The sequence below is a fragment of the Callospermophilus lateralis genome, chromosome 3 (assembly GCF_048772815.1).
Source record: "Callospermophilus lateralis isolate mCalLat2 chromosome 3, mCalLat2.hap1, whole genome shotgun sequence".
NCBI classification, from domain to species: Eukaryota; Metazoa; Chordata; class Mammalia; order Rodentia; family Sciuridae; genus Callospermophilus; species Callospermophilus lateralis.
In genome coordinates this window covers 109743622-109770035 of record NC_135307.1, presented here as the reverse complement: position 1 = coordinate 109770035, position 26414 = coordinate 109743622, and the positions used below count along the sequence as shown (strand labels likewise).

At 50.2% G+C, this 26414-nt stretch overlaps 1 protein-coding gene across 5 annotated transcripts in view; it reads left to right on the top strand.

The window, feature by feature from the left end:
• The window catches only part of Megf11 (multiple EGF like domains 11), a 204703-nt gene that overhangs the window by 35910 nt on the left and 142379 nt on the right, over nt 1-26414 (top strand). For all 5 annotated transcript variants that reach the window (XM_076848644.2, XM_076848643.2, XM_076848645.2 and 2 more), the window contains one exon: nt 3896-3988. In XM_076848644.2, coding sequence (XP_076704759.2) covers nt 3896-3988 — 93 coding nt within the window. The remainder of the gene's footprint in view (nt 1-3895; nt 3989-26414) is intronic.

Below are 26414 nucleotides of genomic sequence, written 5' to 3'. Positions count from 1 at the left end.
TCACACCTCGGGGTGGCCTATCGTCAGGGCTGTGGCAAGAAACATTGGCACGTTGCAGAGCCACCAAGGAGAGCTGAGTGAGAAGGTGGTTATTTGTAAGCACGTTAACAATGAGGAGAGACTACCATCCCCAAGCCCAGGAAACCCTGCTGGGACCTTGAGCCAGAATGGAGAAGGACCATCCCACGTGCTGCCTCCTCACGGGTGAACCTTGCCTTCTGCCACCCCCCACCACTGCTGTTTCCCATCCAGAAACCGGAAGCCAAGGAAGCCCCTTAATGCCATCGGTGCAGGTCACTTCCCAACAGAGGAGGGTGGAGAGGTGGGGCATGGGTCTGCCTCCTCAAGGGGTAAAACTTGGTTCTCAGTCTGATTTTGTGGAAGGCGAGATGCACCGGGTACTGGTGGCGTTTGAATTTCATGGGAAGGAAAAATTAAGAAAAAAAATGTTTAAAAATCCTGCTGTGGAGGAGGGGGCAATAAGGAACAAAAGGTTTGGGAGCACGGATCTAGCACATTCTCTTGCTAATTGTGTGGATTTGCCCTTCTGCATCCGTTTTCCAGCTGGGTGTGGCCAGCCAGCTGGATGGACCTCCCGGGTTACAGAGGGCCATGTGCACTCAATGCCTTCTCATGTGGTCCTTTTCCTCTTTCACTCACCACAGCTTCTAGCTCACTAGAGATGCTCCTGGCACCCCTGGGTCCAGCCCCAGCATCCTGGATCAGTCTGTGCTCTTAACCACTCATGTCCTGCTTCTCACCAAAGATACTTGTAGCATGTCAGGATATTAGGGGCAGGAGGGTAGATGGGGCTGGGGGACTGAGAGCAGCAATTCACATTTCTCAATGGGGCTGGGAAAGGGGGGATGCCACCTCCAGTCACCAGCTGGTCACATGGGAGCCTGCATCAGAGTCCCTGCCCTGAGAACCAATGGACACACAGCAGTGGGAAGAGGGACTTGGCAGAAGCTGTGTGTAGAGATATAGGAGCCAGAGGAGGAGGCCAGAGGAGGAGGCCAGGGGCCACAGAACCCTAGCCCAGACCCTCCCCGTTGTCAGCCAGAGTGGGATCATGGCTCAGAAAGAACTTCGAGGACCCTCCACTCTAGGTCAGCTGGGTGTAAACCCTAGGCCTCTGTGGAGGGCTGCCTACCACTGGCTTCCCTGGGGTCCTGGTTAGGAGTGGGCTGCCCCAGCCCCAGGGAGGGTAATGGAGCCTCGCCTTCATCACCCCCTAGGCAACTCTCCCCACAGCACCCAGCCCCTCCCCATCAGGTGTTCAAACACAAGTGGCTCAAACGTCAGACGCGACATCGGAGCCGCAGGGATTCACCATCAATATTTCAGGCTTCAACAGTGTCTGAACAACACCTATGAAATATGATGGGTTGAGGTTCTAACAAGCTCAGAAATAATACCAGGACGATAAGAAGCAGAAGTGGGCAGTGAGGTCTAGAGCAGGACACAGCCGTATCCCTGGATGCAGGGCAAGGTTTGTGGGATGACTGCCCATGTGCAGGGTCACCAGGGCCTAGTGTGCTGGACACAGGTCTGAGTCGGGGCCTGTGTCTGCAGTGTGGCAGGAGGTGCTTGGCAGACTGTCTCTCAGATCCCTGGAACTTTGGAGGGGACTGAGGAAAAGGCAGTGTAATGTGGAGCTTGCTCAGAGCATCCAAAGGCCATTCCCTGCCAGCGAGGGAGAACGTGCAGGAGCTAGGCCAGTGGTCCATTCTCTAGGGTCAAAGAGCAGAGAAGGTGACAGGGCACTACGTGGCCCTCCTTCTCAGACTTCCCTTCCCCTCCCTCCGCAGATACCCAGTATATCAAAGCAGCTCTTCTCCTGCCCTTGCTGGTCCTCCTGGGGACAGCTGCAGCACTCTATGCTGCCCGCTCTGCACTGGCTCTTCCAGCCCCTGAGCCGTGTGGTCCAGTGTGAGAGAGATGTGAAAGGCAAAGGTCCTGGTCTTGAGGGTTTCGCCTCCTCTTTCAGAGGCCTCTCTCTCCAGGCGCCTCATCCTTGAACTTCTCCCTTCCTGGCCGAGAGGCTGCACACTGTCCGTGAGGTCATGGACACTCAGGCCTCAGGTTCTCTATGTATAAGGTCAAGGGCTGTACATGATTTTTTTCTCGAGGTCTCTTCCAGCCCTGACACCTGGCAGGTTCACGATTCACTGCCTGCTCTCACTGTCTTGGCAGAGACCCCGGGGATCAAGGTGTTGCTCTCTGCAGTTGGAGGTGTCACTGAGCTAATCTGACAAGCTGTAATGCAAATGGGCCCAGCTGTGGCGTGTGCAGGGCCTTTGCCTGTGGGGTGGGGATGGGGGACAGGGAGCAGCTCCAAAGACTGGGAGCTGTCTGGGCCAAGGGGCTGGCATTGATGGGGAGCCAGGGGCTGGACACCTGGTGTCCAGTGTGTGCTGGGGACATTGACCCACTAAAACTTGTTTGGAAAGTCCAGTGGGGACAGGAGTGACTAGTTGGGGGTCTCACTAGTGGCCAGGAGAGCAGCTCACTGTGGCTCTAGGTAGAGCTGGCACCTGGGGTCAGGGTGTAGCCTGGTCCTTCAGTGAAAGCTGGGTTGGCCGTTCCTGGGTCTGGGGAAGCAGGGTCTGGCGCTGTGGATATCTTCAGCACAAACCAATGCTCTCCCTGAAAGCCACTTGTACAGAGAAGGACTCTGGTGATAGGCCTCTCCAGGCATGTGACCTTGCAAGCTTGCTGTGGACAGACTGACTCCAGACCACTGAGTCCTGGGCATCTGAAATGGCTTTCTTGAGGCAACAGGTTCAAGGTCAGGCTCTATGTTTGGGATGGGCCAAAGGACACCATGCCAATCACAAAAAGGACCTTCTTATTTAACCTAGGAGTGCCTTCTCAGTGGACATTGGACCAGGTGGAGGGTGTTGGCAGGTCAGTGGCAGTCCCTGACAACTCACCAAGGGGGCCACCCACTTTCCCTCCCAGGCCAAAATGGCAAAGAGAAGGTCTCTAGTTACTTTCAGGAAAAAAGCCCTTCATGTAGATCCCACTTGGGACATTGACAGGGTCGATCTTAGCAACTGATTTCCTAAGCCTTCAAAATTGGTGGGGGAGGTAATGGGTGTTTTCTCTAATCCTTCACTGATGGATTAGATGGTGGGGCAGATCTCTCAGGAGCAAAGGATGACCTTGAGAAAATGTGGATTCTGTCAAAAGAAGAAAGAAATAATCTCCCCCTTCACCCTGCTGTCAATAAGCCTCCCTGGTGCTGGCGTGGACGGAACCTTTGCTTGCTGCTGCAGCCTCGCGGCTCGGGAGCATTTGACTGCGTGATAAGAAATTGCCAGGCGCTTTCTAATTACAATTATCATCATCGTGGATGTCTCTCTTAATTACTTTCTTATAATTAGCTGTTGCTTTTTCCTCAGCATTTGTGTACTTTGCAGATTTGCTGACATTTGAGAGCCTCAAAATAGGGACAATTGGGGAGGGGGGCAGAAAGGTGGGGGAAAGGTGCCCGTTCTTTTCCGGCAGCCTGGTACATTTGGGCGCCTTTGCAGAAAGAAGTTGAGGCCGGAAAAAGGAAAGGAACAGGTGACTGACAGAGCAGGTGGGGTAGGAGCGCAGGAGTGGGACTTGGGGACAGTGGTTTGCAGAGTACTCCAGGGGTTTAAGCATATGGAGGGGCTAGTTTTGAAAAGCCACTGAGGCCCATTTCTTGGGCTTGGGTTTCATCTTAGGACATGACACTGGACATCAGTTCATTTCAGAGCTAGGCCACCCGCACCATGAGGGACTTGATTTTTCGTCCTGAGCATCTCTGGCACCGGGGAGCTGTGACAAGGTGGGTGTTGCTCCTCGCCCAGGGGTTGGTTTTCACTGTTCTGTTCTCTCTCCCTCTCTCCACGCCCCTCAGCCCTGTGTACGGAGGAGTGCGTGCATGGCCGCTGTGTCTCCCCGGATACCTGCCACTGTGAGCCTGGCTGGGGAGGGCCCGACTGTTCCAGCGGTGAGTCTGGTGTCTTTGAGGGTCAGGTGGTCCACTGGTTATGACTTGGGAGGGGGCTGGGGCATGTGCCTGCTTATCCTTGTGTCAGGATGGGGTGACTCAGGATGGGCTGCCTGAGCTGGCGTGGGCATCGGGGGACGCCATTCATGTGTGAAGGAACTTGTGGGGGCGGCAGGCTCTAGTGGGTATGGGGTGGTGGTTTAGGGGAGTCTATGAGGGTCTCTGTGTGTTTAAACATAAGGAATTGTGGGGCCACCTGTACTACTGTGACTTTGGATGGAACACCTCTGGATGGTCTCTGTGGATTGAAGTGAACTTGGGGTGCTGCCCAAGGGTGCAGGCGCTGGAGGTTACCATGATCTAGGTTTGTCCTTGGCTTTGCTGGTACAAAGACTTAGTTTTCTGGGTGTCCACAGAGGCACACAGGGACTGATTTATGAGACTGGTGGACACTGAGATATCTCTGTGCCCCTAAAGGTAGGAGAAGGGGACACTCGCGGGAGCAGGTCATTGTGTTCCTTCATCCCTGTGCATAGATGGTTCACATTCTCCTGGGAAGCTTCCTGGTGAACATGGAGTGAGGAGGGTGCTCTTGGAGCTAACCAGTGACCCACAATAGCATGGGGTGTCATCTCTTCTATGGGGCTGGTCACCAAGAGGACGAGGTACACCTGGCAGCTACCTGGGGAATACAGATCCTTCCCCTCTCCACTCATTTCCCCCAGTGACCCCTTTCCATGGGCACACTCTGCAGTCAATCAGTGGTTGGTTAAATGTCCACTGTCTTATTTGATTTTCAAAAAGCCCTGACTAGTGCTGAAGCCCAAGTTCCTTCCAGCTTTGTTCTGGGGTAGTGTTTTTTAATGGTGACTTGAGTAGACAACACAGCCAAGTTAATCCACTAGGGATCTAAGCCCACAATTTACCCATCTTGGGGAGCCACCTCCACGTTCCCTACCCCGTACTAACTGTGACGGTCATGAAAACCCGGAGAGAGCAAGTCATGAGAACCCAGGTCCACGCTGGTCTCCTGGGGTCTCTTGCCCTCTCTCACTCCCTCAGCTGGGGTGGAAGCTTCTACTTATGCTCCTTTTATTTTCTTTTTTTAAAATACTTTTTGAGTTATACATGAACACAATATCTTTATTTTGTTTGCTTATTTTCATGTGGTGCTGAGAATCGAACCCAGTGCCTCCCATGTGCGAGGCAAGTGCTCTGCCACGGAGCCACAACCCCAGCCCTACTTATGGTCCTTTTATCCAAAGGCCTCGTGTGGAGCCCCCTGTCCTCCCAGAGTCTGAGAACATGCTGGCCAAAGCAAGGCCGCTGGGTGTGTGGCTTTGTGTCTTGGTGATTATCTTGGCCTAGGGAACCCAGAATCCATTTGGGGTATCCAAGAGACCCTCTCTAAAGTGTGAAGACTCCCCAGTGGCCACGGTGGTCTCCTGCTTTCACCTGGTCCGGCACTTTGAGGTGGGCCAGACAAGGAAAAGTGAACCCGAGGGACATGTGAGTTCAGGGCACGTTCAACCAGTTTTCTGTGGACTAGAACCACAGGAATCGTGTTGGGTGACATGTCTGAGGGCTCCCGCCTCGTCCATGCCTGTTTCCCATAACGTGGCTTACAATGAATCTTTGATGAAGAACCATCTAAGCTGGATGAGGAGAGCCCTCTGGGATGATCTGCTGCTGGCTCACTGCCGGGAGCAGCCTGTCGCAGACTGAACCAGCCCGCGTCTCAGGGGACCCGGGCGCATGTGAATCAACAATCAGTGCAAATGTGGTGAGTTCTCGCACTGATGAACAGGACTCAGATAGGTCTTGCCCCCAGAGTGAGGATACCAGACACACAGGCAAGCAGCCCTGTTACTCACCAGCACAACTCTGCGCTGTCTAATCAACCCCCAGCGCAGTCATCAGACTCAGTGCCCAGAAACCCATAAGCTGTTTCCTGTCCATTAGATCCACCCGCATGGGCCGAAGGGCCACCACTCCTGGGTCCACTCAAAGGCATGTACTACTGAACCCACAGGAAGTCCTAAAAGATGGAGCCCAGCAGTACTGGCTACTATTCTCACTTGCAGTGTGTTCAGGCACGGAAGGTTAAATGCCCTCCTAAGAGCTCGCCAACCTCTGCCTGCGTCCCTCTAGTGGCAGGTTGCTCCCCGCTGCTGGGAGGCACATTCTGACTGGGGGTCTATCCAGGGGGAGGTTTCCCTTCTGGGCAGTGCAGCTCCGCCTCTGGGTTTACTAGTGACTTCTCACTCATGCTAAAGGCCAGGCAGGGTGACGGGTCACCAGGACCTTCCTTGCCATTCCAATTTCTCCGCAGAAATTCTCTGGACAAGGCTGCAAGCTCTGGGTACACAGTCATCTCAGAGCAGTTGATAGCCATTGCTGGGGAGGCATGGAGGACACCAGGGTCCCTTCCAGGTCAGCCCTTCAGGTGTTAGAAGACAGCCTGCACCTCCTCCCCTGCTTTTCTTCTCTAACCTGCTTTGATTCTCTCATGACATCACCTGACCTGTCTTCCCGTCTGGTTTCTTCCCAGTTCCTGTGGCCTTTATTCCATATATATATATATATGTTTGTTTGTTTGTTTTAGTTGTAGTTGGACACAATACCTTTATTTTATTCTTATGTGGTGCTAAGGATCGAATCCAGGGCCCCGCACATGCTAGACGAGCGCTCTACCACTGAGCCACAACTCCAGCCCCTGCTCTTTATTCTTCTTAAAAATAATTCCTACACCTGACCACACACCTACAGCCTTGGTCTGAGCAGTGGAAAATCATAATGGAGACTGCTACCATGCACTGAATTTTACTATGTATCAGGCCTTTGCCTATCTACTCATTTAATCTTCACAGCAAACCTATAATGTAGGAATTATTAGACCCATTTTACAAATGGAAAAATTAAAGCATAGAGAGGTTAAAGAATTTCCAAAAGAATTGGGTGCAGAGGCACACACCTGTAATCCCAGCTACTCAGGAAGATGAAGCGGGGGGATCTAAAGTTTGAGGCCGGCCTGGACAATTTGGTGACATCCTCTCAAAATAAAATTTAGGAAGTGTTGGGAATGTAGCCCAGTGGTAAAGCACCCCTGGATTCAATCCCCAACCCCCCAAAAGAGAACTTCCAAAATACATAGCTAGTAAATGGTGAAACTGGGACTATCTCTCAAGCAAAAACCTGGGTCCTGATGGGAACTCTTAATTATTACACTCACCTTCCTTCTGGGTGCTCAACCTCTGTTGATATAGTCTAAGGTTGAAATAGATACTTGATGTGAAAACATGATTGCTCACAGGGGAAGGAGGGATCTACCTAAAAAGTATGGCCCTGAGGTATGGTTGTGGAGGCAGAGAAACCAGCCACAAAAAACTAATTGATATCAGGTTTTCTTTGAGCCATTTGAGCTTGCGAGCTTGTGATTGTTCGGTTGGATGCCTGTGCTCTTCAGCGTCTTAGGGTCTCTACAGGGCCATGTCCTCGGGGACAGGTGTCTCAGTCAATGCAGTGAGTATCTCTGGAGGCCTCTGAATGGAGTCTGTACATATGACACCCTTGCAGAGGAGCCTAGGTTGTTTTTTCTCCCTGTCTCTTAAGCTATACCTGTTTGTGTTAAAAGGAACGTCCTTGGGAGGCTGAGGCAAGAGGATTGCAAGTTCAAGGCCAGCCTCAGCAACTGAGTGAGGCTAAGCAACTAAGTGAAATCCTGTCTCAAAATAGAAAATAAAAAGGGCTGGGGAATGTGAGTCAGTGATTAAGCACCCCTGATTCAATCCCTGGTGCCAAAAAAAAAAAAAAGGAACAATGAAAGAAAAAATGAAAGAAAAAAAGAAATGTCAAATTGCATGGAAATGGCAGACAAAAAAGGTGAAATCCACACACCCAGAGGTAACTACCACTGGGGCCTAGGTGCTTCGCCCACCATCCATGGTTTCTCTACACAATTGCACATAGAACCAGGTCTGGACCCCATGTATGTGCTAGTCTATCACTTGCTTTTAAAATTCACCTTTAAGTCATGTGCTCATTTCCTTCATCAACTTGTAAATTTTAATGGCCTTATAAAGTTTCATCCCATGGATTTCCAAATGCATTTAACCAGCCCCTTGTTGATGAGCATTTAGGTCCTTTGTGATTCTCCACTCTTCTGTGCCCAGCATCTTTTCCCCAAGGACCCTTGTGCCTGTTGGTCTCAGAATGAAGAACTTCCCAAGGTTTAGAAAGTGTGTGGTGGCCCTGACATTTGCGAGCTCCCCCCACAGGATCTGGGCAGCACCCTGGGTAAAACAGTAATATTTCTGAAGTAACATACGACTGATCAGATCTAGTGACATAAAGGTGATACATAACCTCAAATCAGTTCCCTGTAGATTTACCTCTATGTGAATTCTTGTGCAGAACTTCAAAAATATTTTTTGGACTTTTTAGAGAGTCTGGGTTTATGGACATGTGAAGAAGGACCCGTGGCCCTGTGTGAAAGGCTGCAGCGATCCTTCTTATGCATAAAAGGCCCACGAGATCCAGGTTCTCCTTAGGATAACTTCCTGGATGTGGCAGGGAAGGGTATAAAAATACATCATCCTACTCCCTGCCCCTGCCCTGCCCTTTTGGCTGCCAAAGGATTTATGACTTTGACAGTCTTGAAGCAGGCAACTCTAGTACCGAGGTGGGGGTGGGGCTTTTTATTCTTTTACAGACTTATGACCCCATAGCCTAATTTCTTTAAGACCTCGACTAATTTCTTTCTGCTCCATAAAAGAAGAAGGCAGACACGTCAGCTTTGTGGATCGTTCTAGGCTGTTAGATGGACCCATACGGAGAAATGGAGTGGCCGCACGCTTGGTCATAAACCTCGATCCCATATAATAATGAAGAGTAAAAGGATGAAATGTCAGTTTATACTGAATAAAGACGACAGAGTGACTCTTATTAAATTGTGCTAATCTCACAAGTGGAGATAAAAAGAAAAGAAGTTTTCCTATATTGAATATCTAGCTTTTTAAAGTAATTAGGAATATTAAAGCACTGACAATGATTGAGATAGAAACATTATTCATAACTTTTATTTCCGTACTGGGCAATGATCCAGTATATTTCATTTATGAGGTTTGAGCTGTAAAGAGAAGGACGTGAGCCAATTCCTAAATTAAATATGCCCTGTTAACTTTTATAAATGATACCCAAGAATTAACTTGGAAATTTAAGCTTTCATTGTATTATTTGATTATTGTATTTCCTGGGTCCTGCTTCTCTGCTCCCATGGTGCTTTGCAGTTTGGGTTCTGGACTATGGACTGGGATTTTGGTTTTGGTCTCAGGGCTCCCAGAAGGGCTGGGTAGACAGAGAGAGAAGGCTGCCCCTCCATTTCCACACTGTATGCCACATTCTTAGGCTACCCCAGAGTGCCTCACTCATGTACATAGGAGAAAGTGCAGGACAGGGAATGCCCAGCAGTGTCCTCCCGTCAGGTGACCCCTCCCCACTCCCTAGACACTGGGCCAAGCAGGACTGCAGCCAGCAACCACACTGGGCCACCAACAGTGGCTCCTGCCAAGTCCAATGTGTTCTCATCTTGAATGACGTGGGGACCCCTGGCTGACTTGGCTGTCACCCATCTTTACAAATTAAAGCAAAACATTTACCAGCTAAGAAATATGCCCACACTCTTAGGCCAGACTGGGACCTGTTACGTCAGTGCTTCCCAGACTAAAGTATGTGTTTGCTGGAGACTCTTTTTTTTTTTTAATTGCAATAAAATATCCATACTCTAAAACTTCCCATTTTAACCAGTTTTAAGCATACAGTTCTGTGACATTAGTGCATTCACATTGTTGTGCAACCATTAACCACCATCCATCTGTAGAACTTTTCATCTTCCCCAACTCAAACTCTGTGCCCACTAAATGCTAACTCCCCATTCCTCCCTTCCCCCCGTCTTGGCAGCCACCAATCTACTTCCTGTCTCTGGGAATCTGACTACTCTGTACTTTATAGTGGAATCACACAGCATCTGTCCTTTTGTGACTGACACATTTCACTTAGCATAGTGTTTTCAAGGTTCATCCATGTTATAGCATGTCAGAACTTCCTCCTTTTTAAGGTTGAATAATACTCCTTTTAGAGATCCCATTTTACTTATCCATTCAGATGACAATGGACATTTGGGAGGGACACTGGAGTTGCTTCTACTTTCTGGTCACTGTGAATAATGCTGCTGTAAACATAGGTGTACAAATGTTGGTTTGAATTCCTGCTTCCATTTTTTGGGAATATAGAAGCAGAAGTTGAGTTTCTGGATCACATGGTAAGTCTACATTTAATTATTCGAGGAATCACTATACAATTTTCCCCAGCGGCTGCACCACTTTTCATTCTTACCTGCGGTACATGAGGGTTCCAATTTCTCCACATCTTCTCCAACACTTGTTATTTTATTTTTTTATTTGTTCTTTTTAGATATGATACATGACTGTAGAGTATATTTTGACATATTACACATACATGGAGGATCTCATTCTTGTGGTTGTACGTGATGTGGAGTTACACTGGTCATGTGTTTTCATATGTGAACATAGGAAATTTATGTCCAATTCATTTGACTGTCTTTCCTATTCCCATTCCCCCTATTCTCTTAACTCCCCTTTGTCTAATCCACTGAAATTCTGTTCTTCCCTTCCCCAACTTATTTTGTGTTAGCATCTGTATATCAGAGAGAACACTCAGCTCTTGGTTTTGGGGAGATTGGCTTATTTCATCTAGCATGATAGTCTCCAGATCCATCCACTTACTAGCAAAAGTCGTTCTTCTTTAAGGCTGAGTAATATTCCATTGGGTATATATACCACAGATTCTTTATCCATTCATCTATTGAAGGGCATCTAGGTAGGTTCCACAATTGAGCTATTATGAATTGACCTGCTATAAACATTGATATGGCTGCATCACTGTAGTATGCCGTTTTTAAGTCCTTTGTATATAGACCATGGAGTAGGATAGCTGGGTCAAAGGTGGTTTCATTCCAAGTTTTCTGGGAAGTGTCGATACTGCTTTCCAGAGTGGTTGTACCAATTTGCAGTTCCACCATCAATTTATGAGTGTACCTTTTTCCCCACGTCCTCACCGACATTTATTGTTACTTGTATTCTTGATAATTGCCATTTTGACTAGAGTGAGAAGAAATCAGCAACCCTGGTTATTTTCTGATAGGGCCATTTTAATGGGTGTGAAAGTATTGCCCTGTGGCTTTGATCAGCACTTCCCTGGTGATTTTTGATGTGGGTTCTCTTTTCATGAACTTTGTGTGGCCATTTGTATCTTCTTTATATATCTTCTTTAGAGAAATGTCTATTCCAGTCCCTTGCCCACTTTTAAATCAAGTTGTTTGTCTTTTGTTGAGTTACAGGAGTTCTTTACTTGTTTTGATATTAAGCCTTTGCCAGATACATGATTTGAAAATACTTTTTTCCTAGTCTGTGGATTCCCTTTTCACTCTACTGATACAGTGTCATTTGATGCACAAAAGTTTTTTTTAATGAAGTCCAATTTAACAATTTTTTCTTTTGCTGCCTGTGTGTTTAGTGTCATATCCAAGAAATCATTATCAAATTTAATGTCATCAAGCTTTTTTCCAATGTTTTTTTCTAAGAGTGTCATAGCTTGGACTCTTATGTTTAGATCTTTGATCCATTTTTGAGTTAATTTTAAAATATATTTTAAGGTAAAGATCTAATTTTCCTTTTCTTTATTTGTTTCTTTTTTCTTTTTTGCACATAATACCAGTTTCCCCAACACCATTTATTGCAGAAACATGAACTAGAGATTCTTAAAGCTACAGGGTTTAAGTTTTTCACCATGTATTTCATAATTAATCTTTGTTTCTTAGATTACAATAAAGCAAATTTACTATAGAATAAAATGTATAATCAGCATCTATTGAAAAAAAAAACACACCAATATGATCATTTGAGCTAATGGTGGGCCTTTTGAGGCTCTGCCCCCAGGCCTCCCGACGAGCCGCATTACTTTAGGGGTGAAAGTGGAGAAGCAATGAAAACTGCAGGAAGACCATAATCAGAATCAGGCCTCCCAGGGCTGGTCACGGTTTGCAAAGACGGCTTAGCAAACCGTTCCAAGCACGGTTCCAGGGCTTGGCACCCTTTCTCCACCTGGGCTCTGGGATTATCTTCCATCCACAGGCCGGGCTGTCTGCAGTGTCCCTGCCGTCTGTGCCTGGACTCCTTGCCCCAGATTGCTACGGGCTCTGGTCCAGCCCACACTGTCTCATCTTGGGTGCTCCCAGGCCTCTGTGTCTTCCCACAGTGCTCAGCGCTGACCTAGAGATACTGTCCCAGCACATCTCCGACCCCATGTTGCTGTGGCTCAGCGTTCTGCTTTCCTGCTGCTCCCTCCATGGACCTTCTCTACATCCACGTACTCCTGGTTTGGAGTGCTAGGAAGTGTGGTCTGGGATCCCAGAACTTAATTTTCTGTTCATCTCAACAGCTGGGAGTAGCCTCAGAAATTATCTGGTCTACCCCTTCCATGGGGCCTAAAGAGAGGAAGAAACATGCCTGATGTGACCAAGCCATGGAGCATCGGAGCCGTAACGTGCTCCTGGGTTCCCTTTTTCTGGTGCCTTTGGTCTTCCTCAGGATACTGTGGGAGTTCAGGGGTGGATTTGCTTATAGGTGATGGGTTTCGTCATAGCAAAGCAAACAAGCCAAGGTGTTCTATAGATTTTGCAACAGATGACCTGAGGTTTGGAGCCTCCTGGTTCCTCTTCTATCCAGGCCTGGAGGCTACACCCATGGCTACTGGTCAGGCCATGGCACTGAGACTGGAGATTTCCAGGGAGGTCCAACCGTGCCGTCTTCCTTGTGGTACATGAGGGAAGGGTCCCTGTGTCTGGGATGCTGGGCACATTCTTTCAAGTGAACAGGACATCATAGCTCAGCAGTATAGGACACCAGAGGCAGAGCAAAGGCATAGGATGTGGGTCAGGGTTCCAACCTCTGGTCCCGGAAGGTGAAGGGGCTGAAAAGGAGATGGACATCCAGGGCTAGACTGGGTGGGAGTGGGTCCACCACTTAGGTCGGGTGGATAGGGCCATTGTCAAAACTGTGGGGCTCCTTGCCACACAAGGAAGTGGGGAGAGCTGACACCAGTGGTGGGGGAGGGGAGGGAGGAAAGATGCATGAGGGCTGCTGAAGGGGGCCCAGGGCCGTGTCCCCCGTGCATGCAGATGCTTCACAGAAATCATCTCCTAATGTGCCTGCAGCCTGGAGAGGGCACATGTGTCATTCCATTTCACAAATGACGGGATCAACGCTCAGGGAAATGGAGTTGCTTCTGAGAGTCATCCGACTAACAGTGGCACGCCTGGGAAGCTGAACTTGTTTCTTCCCGCAGCTCCATCAGCCTCTGAGGACATGGAAGTTGTCTTAGTCACTTCAATTTGCTGTAACAAAAATGACAAACATTTTTCTGCACAGTTCTGGAGACTAGAAATCCAAGGTCAAGGTACTGGCTTATTCAGCTTCTGGCGAGGGCCTGATTCCTCGTGTGCAGATGGCCACCTTCTTGTTGTGTCCTCATGTGGTGGAGAGGGACATCATCTCTTTCACATCTCTTATAAGGGCACTAATCCCATCATGAGGGTCCCACCAAAGGCCCCACCACCACATGCCACCACACTGGGAATCAGGACTTCAATATAGGGATTTGGGGGAAGCAAGCATTCAGTGCTCAGCAGAACCCACTGTCACTCACAGGAAAGCCGTCTTCTAGTTGCACCTCTGCCTGGGCAGCCCTGGGTGAGTCTTTTCCTCTCTGTGGTTCTTGGTTTCCTTAACTGAGAAGGTTAGCATGGAGCTTCCAACTCAAAAATGCTGGGATGCTGTTTTGGGGAAGTCAAAATCCAGGACAAGCTTCCCTAAGCCAGGGCCCTGGCTACCTTCTTGCTGAGGGCTGGTGAGTCTCCTCTCCTGCCCCCCTGACCCCCACGTTCCTCCTGTGAGTCTCTCTCTTGGAGAGGAGCAGGAAGGTGGAGCAGCCATGGGGGGTGGCCTCACGACACATCCTCTCCTCCCCAGACGGGGCTCCTGGGGAGCCCCTGGTTACCCAGATAAGGCTGGTACTCTCCTGGGATTGGGTATGCAGAGGGCACCATGCCAACCTGAGGCCGCAGCTCTCTCCTGGGGTGTGTTTTTCACTACACTGAGCGGGCTGCCAAGGTTAAAGCAACTTCAGATGAATCACCACAAAGCAATTACCTTGCTATTCCTCGCGTGCGGCTCTGCCCAGCTCAGGGCCCCTTGCAGGCCTGCCTGGGCCGCCTTCTGCCGGCATCTGCTGTGCCCGTGGGCCTTCCCAGAATGGAGGCTCCTTGTCGGCCCCGCGTGCAGGGGTGCAGCCACTGTGACGGGGACAGAAGGGAGCTGCAGACATGCGGCAAATGCTTTTTCAAGGTCTGTGAGCAAGAGGAGCTGCTCTTCCTCCCAGAATTCCAATGTTGAACAAAAAGGGCTTCGGTAGCCAGGCCATTGGCCTCAGCAGCTCCATCCTTGAGTCCGTTTGATGCACAGCACTGAGCACTTTCCAGAGGCCAGTGTTGCCAAGGGTTCAGGGCTGAAGGCGGGCTCAGAGGTGAGGAAGGAGGGCAGAGACCCATTGTCAGAAAACTTGGAGCTGAGGCCAGAGCATCAGCACGGAGCCCCAGGAGGAGGAGGGAGAGGCGGAAGTGCTGGCTTCTGAGCCACAGGGACCTGGATGGCCTCAGAGCCGTCATGGGAAGTGGGGGAAGGAAGGAGCCAGGCACAGCTGTGATCCCCACGTTAGAAGCAGAAAGTGAGGCCCAGAGAGGGTGAGCTTGAGGTCCCAGCGCTGGGTCTTTCTGGTGTTTTCCACAGGCCGTAGAGGACAGATGTGAGAACAAATGTAGTCAAGAGGAGCCCGTGGTAGAGAATGGAAGAGCCCGTGAGGAGGGTGGAGAAGAGCACAGGCCTGTCCCAGTGCTGAGACCTGGGGACTGCGGCTACAAGGGAAGGACAGCCAGAGAGCAGGTCCATCGGCCTCTCTGCCTGTCTGCTCTTAGCTATCGCCGTCCTGGGGGCCCGCCTCCCTCTTCTTGACACCACAGCTTGGCCATGCTAAGCCTGAGGAAAAGTTTGGTTTGCCCCCTTCCATAGCCTCCTTCATGGGGAATGAGAAGGAGCAGATTCTGGGGGCCTCAGGTGGCCCAGCCCATTGTCAGGATGAGGATGAGGCTGGGTCAGGGGTGGCCATGGAGACTCAGGACACAGGATTGAAGGCAGCGGTCCTCCTCACCCCTTCTCTACTCTTGGATTGGGTCATGTCCCTGCAATGATGCCCACCAGGGAAGGAAGGAGACCTTCCCAGATCCCTCAGGTGCCCCCTAGGGAGTCCAGGGCCTAGCTCTGTGCCTAGCCCCTCTCCTTCTCAGGTCCTGGGGAGGCAGCCCTGGGCAGAGGGCCAGAAGGAGCCACTGCTCTATGCCTGGAGAGAGAGCAGCCCCGCAGTCTCACCTCCTCTCCCCTTGCCTCTCAGAGCCAGGGAGGTACTGGAACAAGTAGCATCTGGGCCACAGCATGCGTGGCCTGAACGGAGAGTCAATTTTTGTAACCGAGAGAGCCAGAAACTGGATAGCCTGGGGTCTGTGGGAACTGCACGTTTGCAGGGGTGTTTTGGTGGAGGCGGGCCATACACTCTGCCCAACTCAAGTCCAGCCATCTGCTCCCTGAGAGAGAGGGAAATTAATAAATAAATGACACTCAGGGAGTCTCAAGACTGGTGAGGGGGAGGGGTGGGAGAGCCCACCTAGGATGTGACAGAAGTAGAACAGAGTGGCAGGAGGCAAGCTGGCACCGTCATGTGGGGCTGGCAGCCAGTGCAGGCACCTCTCCCCGGCCCCACGCAGGCACGAAAAGGCCGTTGCGCCTCCCCCTTCACAAGAACACAGCCTGTGCCTGCAGGGGCGCACGAGCAGGGCTTCTTGGGAGACCTGATTCCGGGGGAGGGAATCACGAACTGGGACTCTGCTGGGGAGGGGAAGGAGCAGGTGCAGCCTCTCCTGGGATGGAAGGTGGCTCTGTGCCCAGGAGTGTGAGCCAGTCCCAGCCAGCCCTGGCCATGCCGTGTGCTGCTAGAGGTGGACATACGATGGCCTGCGTCCATTCTCCCAGAGCCTGTGATTTGGGGCACTGGGACTCCTGCCCTGTGGGTGAGGCCGAGGCCCAAGCAGCTTAGTAAGTCTCCAAGGTCACTTGGCTGCGCCAGAATCTGAGCTCTTGGGGAGTTTTTCTACTAGAAGGCAGTACCGTGGAAGAGGCCAATGGGAAAGTGGCCCTCAGGGCTTCACTACTCCTGCTTAGAGACCCTCCTAACTCACACCTGGCACTTGCTCCCCACCTGTCCTATAGGAATTCGCCATTGTTATCCCCATCGTCCAGTCCAGGAAACTGAGGCCCATGGGCACTCTGCAAGTGGCAGGGCCAAGATTTGAACTAAGCATTCTGGCTCACCATTTTTTTTTTTTTTTTTTGGTACTAGAGATTGAACCCTGGGTGCTCTACCACTCAGCTGTACCCATCCCCAGTCCTTTTTATTTTTTATTTCAAGACAGGGTCTCCCTGGCCTGGAACTTGCAGTCCTCCTACCTCAGCCTCCAGAGTGGTTGGAATTAGACATGTGCCACCATGCCTCTCCTCTCTGGGAGACCACATTTGAAACTCTGCTGTCCTTCCCCCCAAACCTTCCCATAATGCCCCGGGGCAGTGTCATTTTGTCATTTCCCCACCAGAGGCTGCCTGCCTGCAGGAAAGGGCCCGGGCTCCTTGGCCAGGCCTTCAAGGCCTTCAAGGCCCCTCTGCAGGTGCCGTCATTCCCACTCCACACTTCTTCTCCCTCAGCCCTCCTTTCTCCATTGCCCTTTGTCTTCCAAGGCCAGCCCGGAAGCCACCTCTGCTGTGAAGCCTTCCTGATTCCCGTGGCTGTGCACATGACCCCTGTGTTCCTCGCTACCCTGGATATTTGTGTTTGCTCCCTGTCACCTCCTGTCCCCTGAGACTTTCTTCAAGGCAGGACCCAGGTTTTACCTGTCTCTTGACCCAGAGCTCCTCCTGCTGCCAGGCATTTGGCGGGCACCCCGCCTGGGTTAAGAAGGATCCAGGGGATTTGCTCTCCCATTTGATCACATCTTTCCTTCTTCCCGGATGATGCCCTAGTGGGGGCTGGGACTGGGGAAGAGGGTGGGGATCTGTTGGAGGCATGAGTGAAGTCAAAGCCATGCCGCTTGACCCTCTGGAGCTTTTTATCTCACACATGTGCCCGAAGGAATGGGAAGGTGAGGCCAGGGTCCTGCACAGGAAGCAGGGATCACGTTCGGCTGGAGAGATGGGAAAGATGCCCGGAAGGTGGAGGACCAGAGCCCCAGGGAGGATGCAGTTTGAGGTGTCAGAGGTCAGACGTGGAGGGAGAGGTACTCCCAGCAGGTGGACATGTCAGCAAAGGAGCAGAGCGGCGAGCCTGTCTGTGTGGACAGAGCAGAGGCTGCCAGAAGACTGGGAGCCAGGCTGGACAGCGGGCCAAGCAGATGGTGTGGTGCCCTCACACCAAGGCTGGTGGCCCAATGTGGCTCTGTAGGCCATGGCAGTCCCTGAGCCTGCCTTCCGCATCAACTAAGTCTGCAGTGCTTTCCAGTGGGGCAGCCTCTACTCTTCTCCCAAATTACCTGCGGCCAGGTCTGGGTCTAGGGATGAGGAGAGAGGGGACACTGGAGGCTCTGAATCCCCAGCCTGACCCTTCTGGACCAGCTAAGCCATGTTCCCTTGCCCCTGTTCCTGCCTGGAGGCTATTGAAGAACATATGGCAGGCTCTGTTGGCATCGGGTGGGGAGCAGGTTGGATGGAGGGAGCCCACTGTGATTAAGAGTTGGTGAATGGATCTGGGCAGGGGGTGACCCAGAGAGGCCAAGTGGGATGTGTCCTGGCCTGACACCCTCTGTCTCCCTGGCCAGACCAGGAAAGGCAGACCTGATTGTCAATGGGATGTCTCAGGATTGGGGGTGGCACTTGGGACAGTCCAGCTGCCTGACATCTCCGACTTCCAGCCCACGCTTTCAGGGGTAGCCCTGCCTTCCACCTCCAATCCTCAGACCTCTGAGGGTCCTCCAAACAGGAAGCCACTGCCTAACAGTGCTACAGCAGCAGAGGCAGCTACAGAACGGGGATCTGTCACCCTCTAATAAGGGAAGCCCATTCTGGCAGGCTGGGTAATAGGCCTCAAATTGAATAATTAATAAAGTTATAAAAATATGTCTACTATATGGCCAGAATAATTCAGCCCAATTAGAAGCAATTATTTCTTGCAGTCATGCCACTCTATATTTTTTATGAATAGCTCTAGCAACAAGACAGGATTTCTAGGTTTGGCTGCCTGCTTGAGAAGTTCTGTTGAGATCAATCCTTCCCTATGTTTTTTTCCCATCAAGGAACATCCATCTTTCCACCCATTCCCTCATCCTGTCCATCAGTTTAGCCAGCCATCTCCCTGTCCAACTTGGTACCAACGTGTGCCTCCACCTGTCCATCATTCTGTTTAGCTATTCATCTTTCTATCCCTTCATCTGTTCCTGTGTCCATCTGTGCATCTGTTCATCCATCCATTCATTCACCAAACATTTCTGAGGCCCTCCCTGTGCCAGACACTGTTGGAGGTTCTGGACATGTGGCAAAGAGTAAGACCTGCCTCTGCCCCTCTCCCAGCAGCTCTCAACCCAGTCAAGTGGACTTCAAGGCACAGAAGTGCTTATTCCTGTTCTTCTTGAGAGGTCCCTCTAAGTATGACTTTTTGCCCTCCATCTCTCCTCTCTTCCAAGATATATCTGTAGATATTTAGACTTTAACCTGGCCTTGAATTAAAAATAGGCTCCTCTTCCCAAGGTGGTTCAGCATGTTCCCCTATACTCTAGAGTTTAGGGATCTGCTATCTCTGAAAGCCCCACTGCTCTTGGGTCCCAACCTTTTATCAGGTAGTGGCAGTGGACATAGTATCTGGCTTTACCTTGGCCCTTCCTTTCAATTTGACCTGGGATAAAACATTTACTTTTTCTTGGCCCATCTGTAAAATATGCAGACTCTGTGCCATTGTGAGCTCCCAGGAGTGGGAAGAGCCCAGAGGCTCAGGGCTACCTGTCAGAGCTCCATGTTTGCTTCCTAGAACACCGGACACCAGTCTGATTCTTCCATAGCTTATAGACATCCTGCAGGAAGTCCTTTCCATAACACCTAAGTTCTTTTCACAATGAAAGCATTCTTCTGATTTCTCTGCCTGGACGTTGAATCTTTTCTTACAGTGCAACCAAACCACAATCAATTCATTAAGTCCCCATAGAGCCCTTGCCGGAAGCCTGGATCTGTGCGGGCCGGCTCTGATAGGATTTTTAAGTGAGTTGTTTTATGGTTACCAAATATTTACTAGAAGCCTGATATATGTAGATTACTGAGGATGCAGAAAGACGTAGGCCTTTACTCTGCCCCAGAAGGCCTCTTGAACATGGATTCCCTTTTGCCTCATTGCAAATCAGGGTGTTAGAGCTAGCAAAGGCCCTTGGAAACCTGCACAAAGCAAAAAGGCAAACCACAGGCTGGGAGAAAGATATCTGCAACACATATAATCTTCAAGATTAACACCCAGAATACATTTTTAACAATCCTACAAATCAATAAGATCAACCCAATTCAAACACTGGCAAAGAATATTAACACACAGTTCCCAGAAAAAGGATATCTGATGGGCAATGAGCCTATGAAAATATGCTCACTCCCTGACAATCAAGGACACCCTGATTTCAACCAAGATTTGCCACCATGTCATCCCAACAGATGAGGATAATTGGTTTCTAATAATTCCAATAATTAATAAGGATACAGACAAATGGATATTTTCATATGATGCTGGTGAGCGTGTGATTTGGCAATATGATTTTAGGGAGGAATTTGGTAATTTTCCATAAAGCTGAAGATAATACCAACCTCATAATACCAAACATTTCAAACCTTTTTCTACCACAATCTAGATTAACAGATACGTTGTCTCAGTGCATACAAATGCACACACTGATATTTTAAAATCTCTTCTACCTAATTCTTTAAAATGATAGTCCTGACCTATCAGGTTGATTTCATGACTCTCCTCTGGTGATAGCCTGCAGTTCCCTCCTCTCCAGCCCTGAATCATTGTTTGTAATGGGGGAAAGCTGCATGCAGCATAGAGGCCCCTCAAGAGGGTAATGGATAAATTGTAATATATTCATACAAAAAATCTCCACGGCAGTTAAAATGAATGAAGTCGTGCTTTACCTGTCTACCTGGGTGAATCTCAAATATATCATAGTGAGAAAAAAAAGCAAGTTGCAGAGCTGCATCCATATCATACAGTATCATTTATGTAAGTTTAAAAGTATACAAAATAATGAATATAGTATTTATGGGTATATTCATATGTAGTAAGTGTATGGTGCACGCCTGTAATCCCAGCAACTCAGGAGGCTGAGGCAAGAGGATTGCAGGTTCAGAGGCAGCTTCAGTGAGACTCTGTCTCAAAATTTAAAAATACGAAAAAGAGCTGGGGATGTGCTCAGTTGTTAAGTGCCTCTGGGTTCAATCCCTAGTACATAACAAACACGGAGGGAGAGGATGAGGAGGGTTACACATTGTACTCTGTGATGTTTTGCATCTAAAATTAAAACATCTGTAGCAAAATAAAGAATGTTCAGATTTGTTGGGTTAATATACTGTTTCAATTTTCTCTAAACTTTGCAATATAGTTGAAATGCTCATAGGCAAAAAGGGAGGGGGGCTCTGTCACCTCTTTTTCCACCTGATCAGCACCCAAAATTATGTGAGGGAAATATGTTCGTTTCTGATCCACTCAGTTGTTCATTTCATTTAGTTCAGCAAATTCTGACTGAGGGCCCACCATGGGTCTCACAATGGCGGGCGTGAAGTACAAGGTGGGCAGGAAGTTGGGAGGCGGGGATATTACAAACGGGGATATTACAATTCGGCAAGGACACAGGCTGCCTGCTCATCTCTGCCATGACCAGCAAGTAAACATTCATGCTGCAAAGAGGATCCCACAGTTCAGAATCTGTGTCTCCCTGGGAAGTGAGGGAAGAGTGGGTGAGGATGCGGCAGGGCCTTGAAGAGGGACCAGAGATGGACTGGCTAGAGACTCCAGAAAAGAGAGGAGCCTGGAGCTCCATACAGCTCCTGGGAGAGAAGAGGGGGCCAGGCGCCTCTTCTCTAACCAGCAGCACGATAGTGAGCTGGTTAAAGGGCCCGGAACAGTGGTGCCCAGGAGGAGATGAGATAATGGAGCCGAGGGGGGGGTCTAATTAATCAGGAGTGCCTAGGAGAGCCAGGGTCCCAGAGGCTGCAGGAGCCTGGAGACAACCCTCCAGCCCAGGAAGGGCATAGCCCTGTAGGCATCGCCCTTCCCACCACCCATCCTTGGACAAGGGCTCCACAGAGAGGAAGGGAGGCAAAGTTTTGCTCAAATCCCAGGCTGCAAATTTATATGACCAGCCCCCAATAAATTCCTCATGCCAGGGACCCTGCCATCCATCTCAGGGCGGCAGGGCAGAGGCGATGGTGGCGGGGGATAGCAGAGGAAGTGTCTGTCTTAGATTGCTCGGGGACAGGGCCACATGTCTTGCTAGGAGGCAAGCTCCTAAATCCTCCACTGACTTGCTCCCCTCCTAGTAAATCTGAATAGTTTAAAATAACTCCTTCCGACCTTGAGGCTGGTGCCAACTTTCTGCCATCCATCAGCCCTGGCCGATTTCTTATTAAGGTTCTGCTGTTCCCTTGGAAGAGTTGCCACCTTAAATCAAGGGGCCGATAGGGCAAGGGAGAGACAGAGGACCTGGAGACAGTGAGGCGACAGCAAGTCAGGAAGATGAGGTTCCAGTGTACCACTGGGTGGACCAGGCGGCCTTCGGGGTCCTGCTTTGTAGCCTGCATGAGAGCCCAGGCCTGGTGGCTGTTCAAGCCCTGTGGATCTTGTAAAGGCTGCCCAGGGAGAGGGTCAGAGTGAGCACCTTCCTGGGTCCTCCACCACGCTGCAGGGAGAAGGCTCAGGTGGAGGGGACCTGGAGCACTGGCTGCTGTCATCACTCACTCGGGAATGCATGCCAATTGTTTAGTAAATTGGTGTCCTGTGCTTCTTGTGTGCTTGCTCTAGGGATCCGGCAGGGAACAGGCTGCTGCGTGTTTTCATGGATAATCCCTTTTACTGAGGAAAACAGACAATAGAGTGAGGTGAGGGGCCTGGGGAAGGCCCCCAAGGGGAGGGAACACGTGAGTCAAGATGTCATGTTGATACAGAGCCGGCCATGCAAAATCAGGGATGGGGGTTGGAGTGTCCAGGTGTTGTATGTTGACCACCCTTAATTTCTTTCTTTCTTTTTTTTTTTTTTTTTTGGTACCAGGGTTTGAACCTGGGGTATTCAACTGAGCCTCATCCCCAGCCCTTTTTATGTTTTATTTAGAGACAAGTCTTGCTAAGTTGCTTAGGGCCTCACTAAGTTGCTGAGTCTGGCTTTGAACTTGTGATCCTCCTGCCTCAGCCTCCCGAGCCGCTGGGATTACAGGCATGAGCCACTGTGCCTGGCTCCATCTTAATTCTTGATCTGTTTTTGACTCAGCAAAACAAAATTCATTTGATGCCCAGGGGACTGTTGCTAACCCAGGCTCTGTGGGACTTTATAGATGAGTGTGCAAGTTCCTACTCACATTAGATCACATCCAGTAGCTGTGATCACACACTATGCAAGGAGCTATAGGGAAGGCTGCTTGGGGACCGAGGCATCCTGCTGAAAGTTCAGAGAAGGCATGGGTCCCTCCTAGCCGGGATGAGCAGGAAGGAGACCCCATGAGCAGAGCACCTGAAGGGCGTCATCTCACAGGAAGGAGCCATGGGCTCCATGAACAGCACCTGGGCCCAGTGGTGCTCATTTATTTTGGCAGATGTTGGTCCTGGGTGGTCCGTGTGTGTATTAATTACCGAAGTGAACGGAGTTGTTACTGGAAGTGAAGGGATACAGATAACATGTATTGCCTCATCAGCAAAAGAATTACAGGCTGGGAGGAAGGCAGAGCGGGAGCCCGCCCTCTTTTAATAATTGGCAGCGGAGGGTGTGGGCTGAATTCTTTTCCCCTGGCTATCATTGCTGCCAAAGGAGATCACGGAGGTTCCCCGGCTCTTCTGCATTACATGTCTCTTGGCTCGGGTCACACACAGCTCTGACTGGGAACCAGAGCCCTGGATGGTACGGATCATGGGGATGACAGATCCCCGATGCAGCTTCAGGGCCTCTCTGGGGAGAGCACACCCGCCGCCCCAGCAGGCCTGTCATTGACAGAAGCAGCCCCCGCCCCCCGCCCCAAGACAATTTGCTTAGCAAATAAAGATTAGCAGGCTCTCAGCTCCAGAGGACAACCAAGGCAGGCAGTGACTTGCCATACGGGTCAGAAGCTGATGGGCTCTGCCTTCCCAGGCTGCCCTGCTCCCACTGTGGGGACCATGGGCACTGGGGAGACAAGGACAGCCCATTCCCTCAGGGAACTGGAGAGACACAGGCAAGCAAGCCAGAGCAGGTCTATGTGCTGGGCCAGGACAGGGGACAGGCCTCTGAGGGGGACCTCAGGGAGCGTTTTCATCTCCCCCCTTCCCAAACAGTGCTCAGCATGGAATAGAATAGAACCTGGGGCAACATGGCCACTAAGTCAGACAGGAAGAGGCCACAGCTGAAGCGAGTAACTGCCATCTTGTCCTAGCTTCTGAAGGGTGGGGAGGAAAAGCTAATGCTTAGTTTTTTTCCTCACTTCTATTTTTCCTTTTAAATTTTTCCTATAAGCTTTGGTGTCTTCAGAGTCTTGTCTGAACCAGGGAGAAACATGGAATATTACAGAGCACCGCATATGTGGCGGGCTCTGGGCCTGGTGCTCACGGACATTGATCTCAATCCTCCAACTGTCTCGAAAATTCTTCTCACTCCATGGATGAGGGAGCTGAGAGGCGAAGCTGCCCAAGCCTCATGGCTGCCCAGGGGAGCATCAGATTAATTTGCAGAGCATTCACATTAGCCCAGAACTATCCACCGAGCTCTGCAGGAAGTTAGTAAATGCTCACCAGTGCTGACCTCTGGAAGAGCCCAAGGTGACAAACCTCTCTGCCAACCATTGTTGAACACCATTTTTACTTGCTTGGCGATTATTCCATAACACCTTTCCTGATGAAGTGGGCCTGTTTGTCACGTCAGACACCCACCCACCCAGTCAGGGTGGGCTTGGGAGGCGTAGATTTAGTCTCAAATGTGGGAGAGTGTGCTTTGGAGATTTCCAGAACCCGACTCTCTGGCTGCTCACTGCAAGCTCTGATTGAAGGGGCAGCAGAACCTGACTCGGGTCCCCCACGGCCTAGTCTCCATTTCTACACCCCAAATACTCTAGGGCTTTCTGTAACACTCGGCTTCTCCTGCTTACTGGGTAACCCAGGACTGAGCCTCTGGACCAGCCATCAGTGGGCCTCAAAGCCAACCCTGTCACTTTCATCCAGTCTTTCCCTGAATGTGCCCACACCAGCTGTGTGGTCTTAGGCAAGATACTTCCCTGGGCCTCAGTTTCCTTCTCTGTAAAATGGGAGCAATGTAATAGGGTCTAAGGGTTTTTAAGCCAGGTCATGGAAAGAACCTGACAGAGTTAGCGTCTCGCCACTGTTAACTCTGATTGTTATCATTGTCCTTACGAACTGTGAGCCCTGAGAGGGCAGGGACTTCCCACTCCCAGGGCCATTTCCCCTGGGCTGAGAGGAAGTCTAGGCACACTTCCTAATTACAGCAGTTCTTTTAGGATGAGGGTCTGCAAACTATGGTCCTGGGGCCCAGTCAGTTCCACTAACTCATTTTATAAAGTTTTATTGGAACACAGCCAGTCCATTTGTTTCTGGACTGTGGATGGCTGCTTTCTCTCTCCAATGGCAGAATTAAGTAACAGTGACAGGGACTGTGTTGCCTGAAAACAGAAACTATTATCTGTCCTTTATTGAAACTTGCCAGTTTCTTAGAAGAGTAGCACTTTTTGCCCCAATGTTCTTCTCCTTATGAAAAATATCAGATGTCTTAGAGAGAGGATCACTAACCCTTCCCCTCCCCTAGGACAACATTATAGTAACAATAACCACAGTAGTCGCAGCAGCAGGGCTGAACGCCGAGCCTGTGCAGGTTCAGAGCACAGGTCCTGGAATGACAGGCCTGGCTTCACCATTGCTCCAGCTGTGGGGCCTTGGTCAGGATGGATGACCTCTCTGTGCCTTGATTTCTTCTGTAAAATGGAGATCAGAGCGGAACCCTCTTCAAGGTTGTTGTGTGGGTTGAATAAGACCCCCTGAAACTGCTTGAAGGATGCCGTGACAAATTGCTTGATAAATTTGAACTGGTCTACTCCTTTAATCTTCATGCCAGGTCCCTTAGCCTTTACCTGCCCGTCCACACTAGCTCGACAAATTCCGAAAGTTAAGAGTCATACATAAAGTTTTGGATGAGTCACTTACTATGACGACTTCCTCTCTGACTTCTTTGTGAACACAGGACCAAACAGATACGAATAATGGGGACAGTTGTACTTGTGATTTTTCAGTAGCTGCCATTATCTTTCCCATTTTACAGACACAGGGGCTGAGGTTGAGAGGGTTAGAAGCTGTGAGAAGTGGGTCTCAGTCCAGGCTGACCCTGGAGCACCAAGGATCACTGCCACTCATGGCCACTCTTGCCAGCTGAGCCTCTGGATTGAGTGGATTCATGAGAGAGGGGCGCCCTACAAGCAGGTCAGTGCTGTTCTACACCTGGGACTGGTCACAGAGGCCCGTGCACTGTCACCGGGACAGGTAGGGACCGCACACTGGCTACCCAGGCTCCCTCATGACTAGCAGCCCCATTACAGGACCTGAATGAGTGGACTGAAGAGTAAATCAGCAGCAACTGGCCTCTTCTGTGTTGGAAACTTGGTCATGACGATGGGAGGGGCTCTGCCAATGAGCCAAGAAACACAGGACACCTGGGCTTGGATCCTGACTCCAAGAATCAGGACACCTGGGTTGGAATAATCCTGGCTCTGCCACTAATTTGCTGTGTGACTGTCCTCTCTGAGCTTCAACTTCTTCCTCTTTCAAATGAGGATGTTAGATGTCGCTAGATCAGACTTTTTAAATGGGGAAGGGGGGGTGAGAGCTCTCCAGGAGACATTTGGCAATGTCTAGAAACATGTTTGGTCGTCACTGCTTTGGGGAAGGCACTACTGGCATCTAGTGGGAAGAAGCCAGGGATACTGATAAA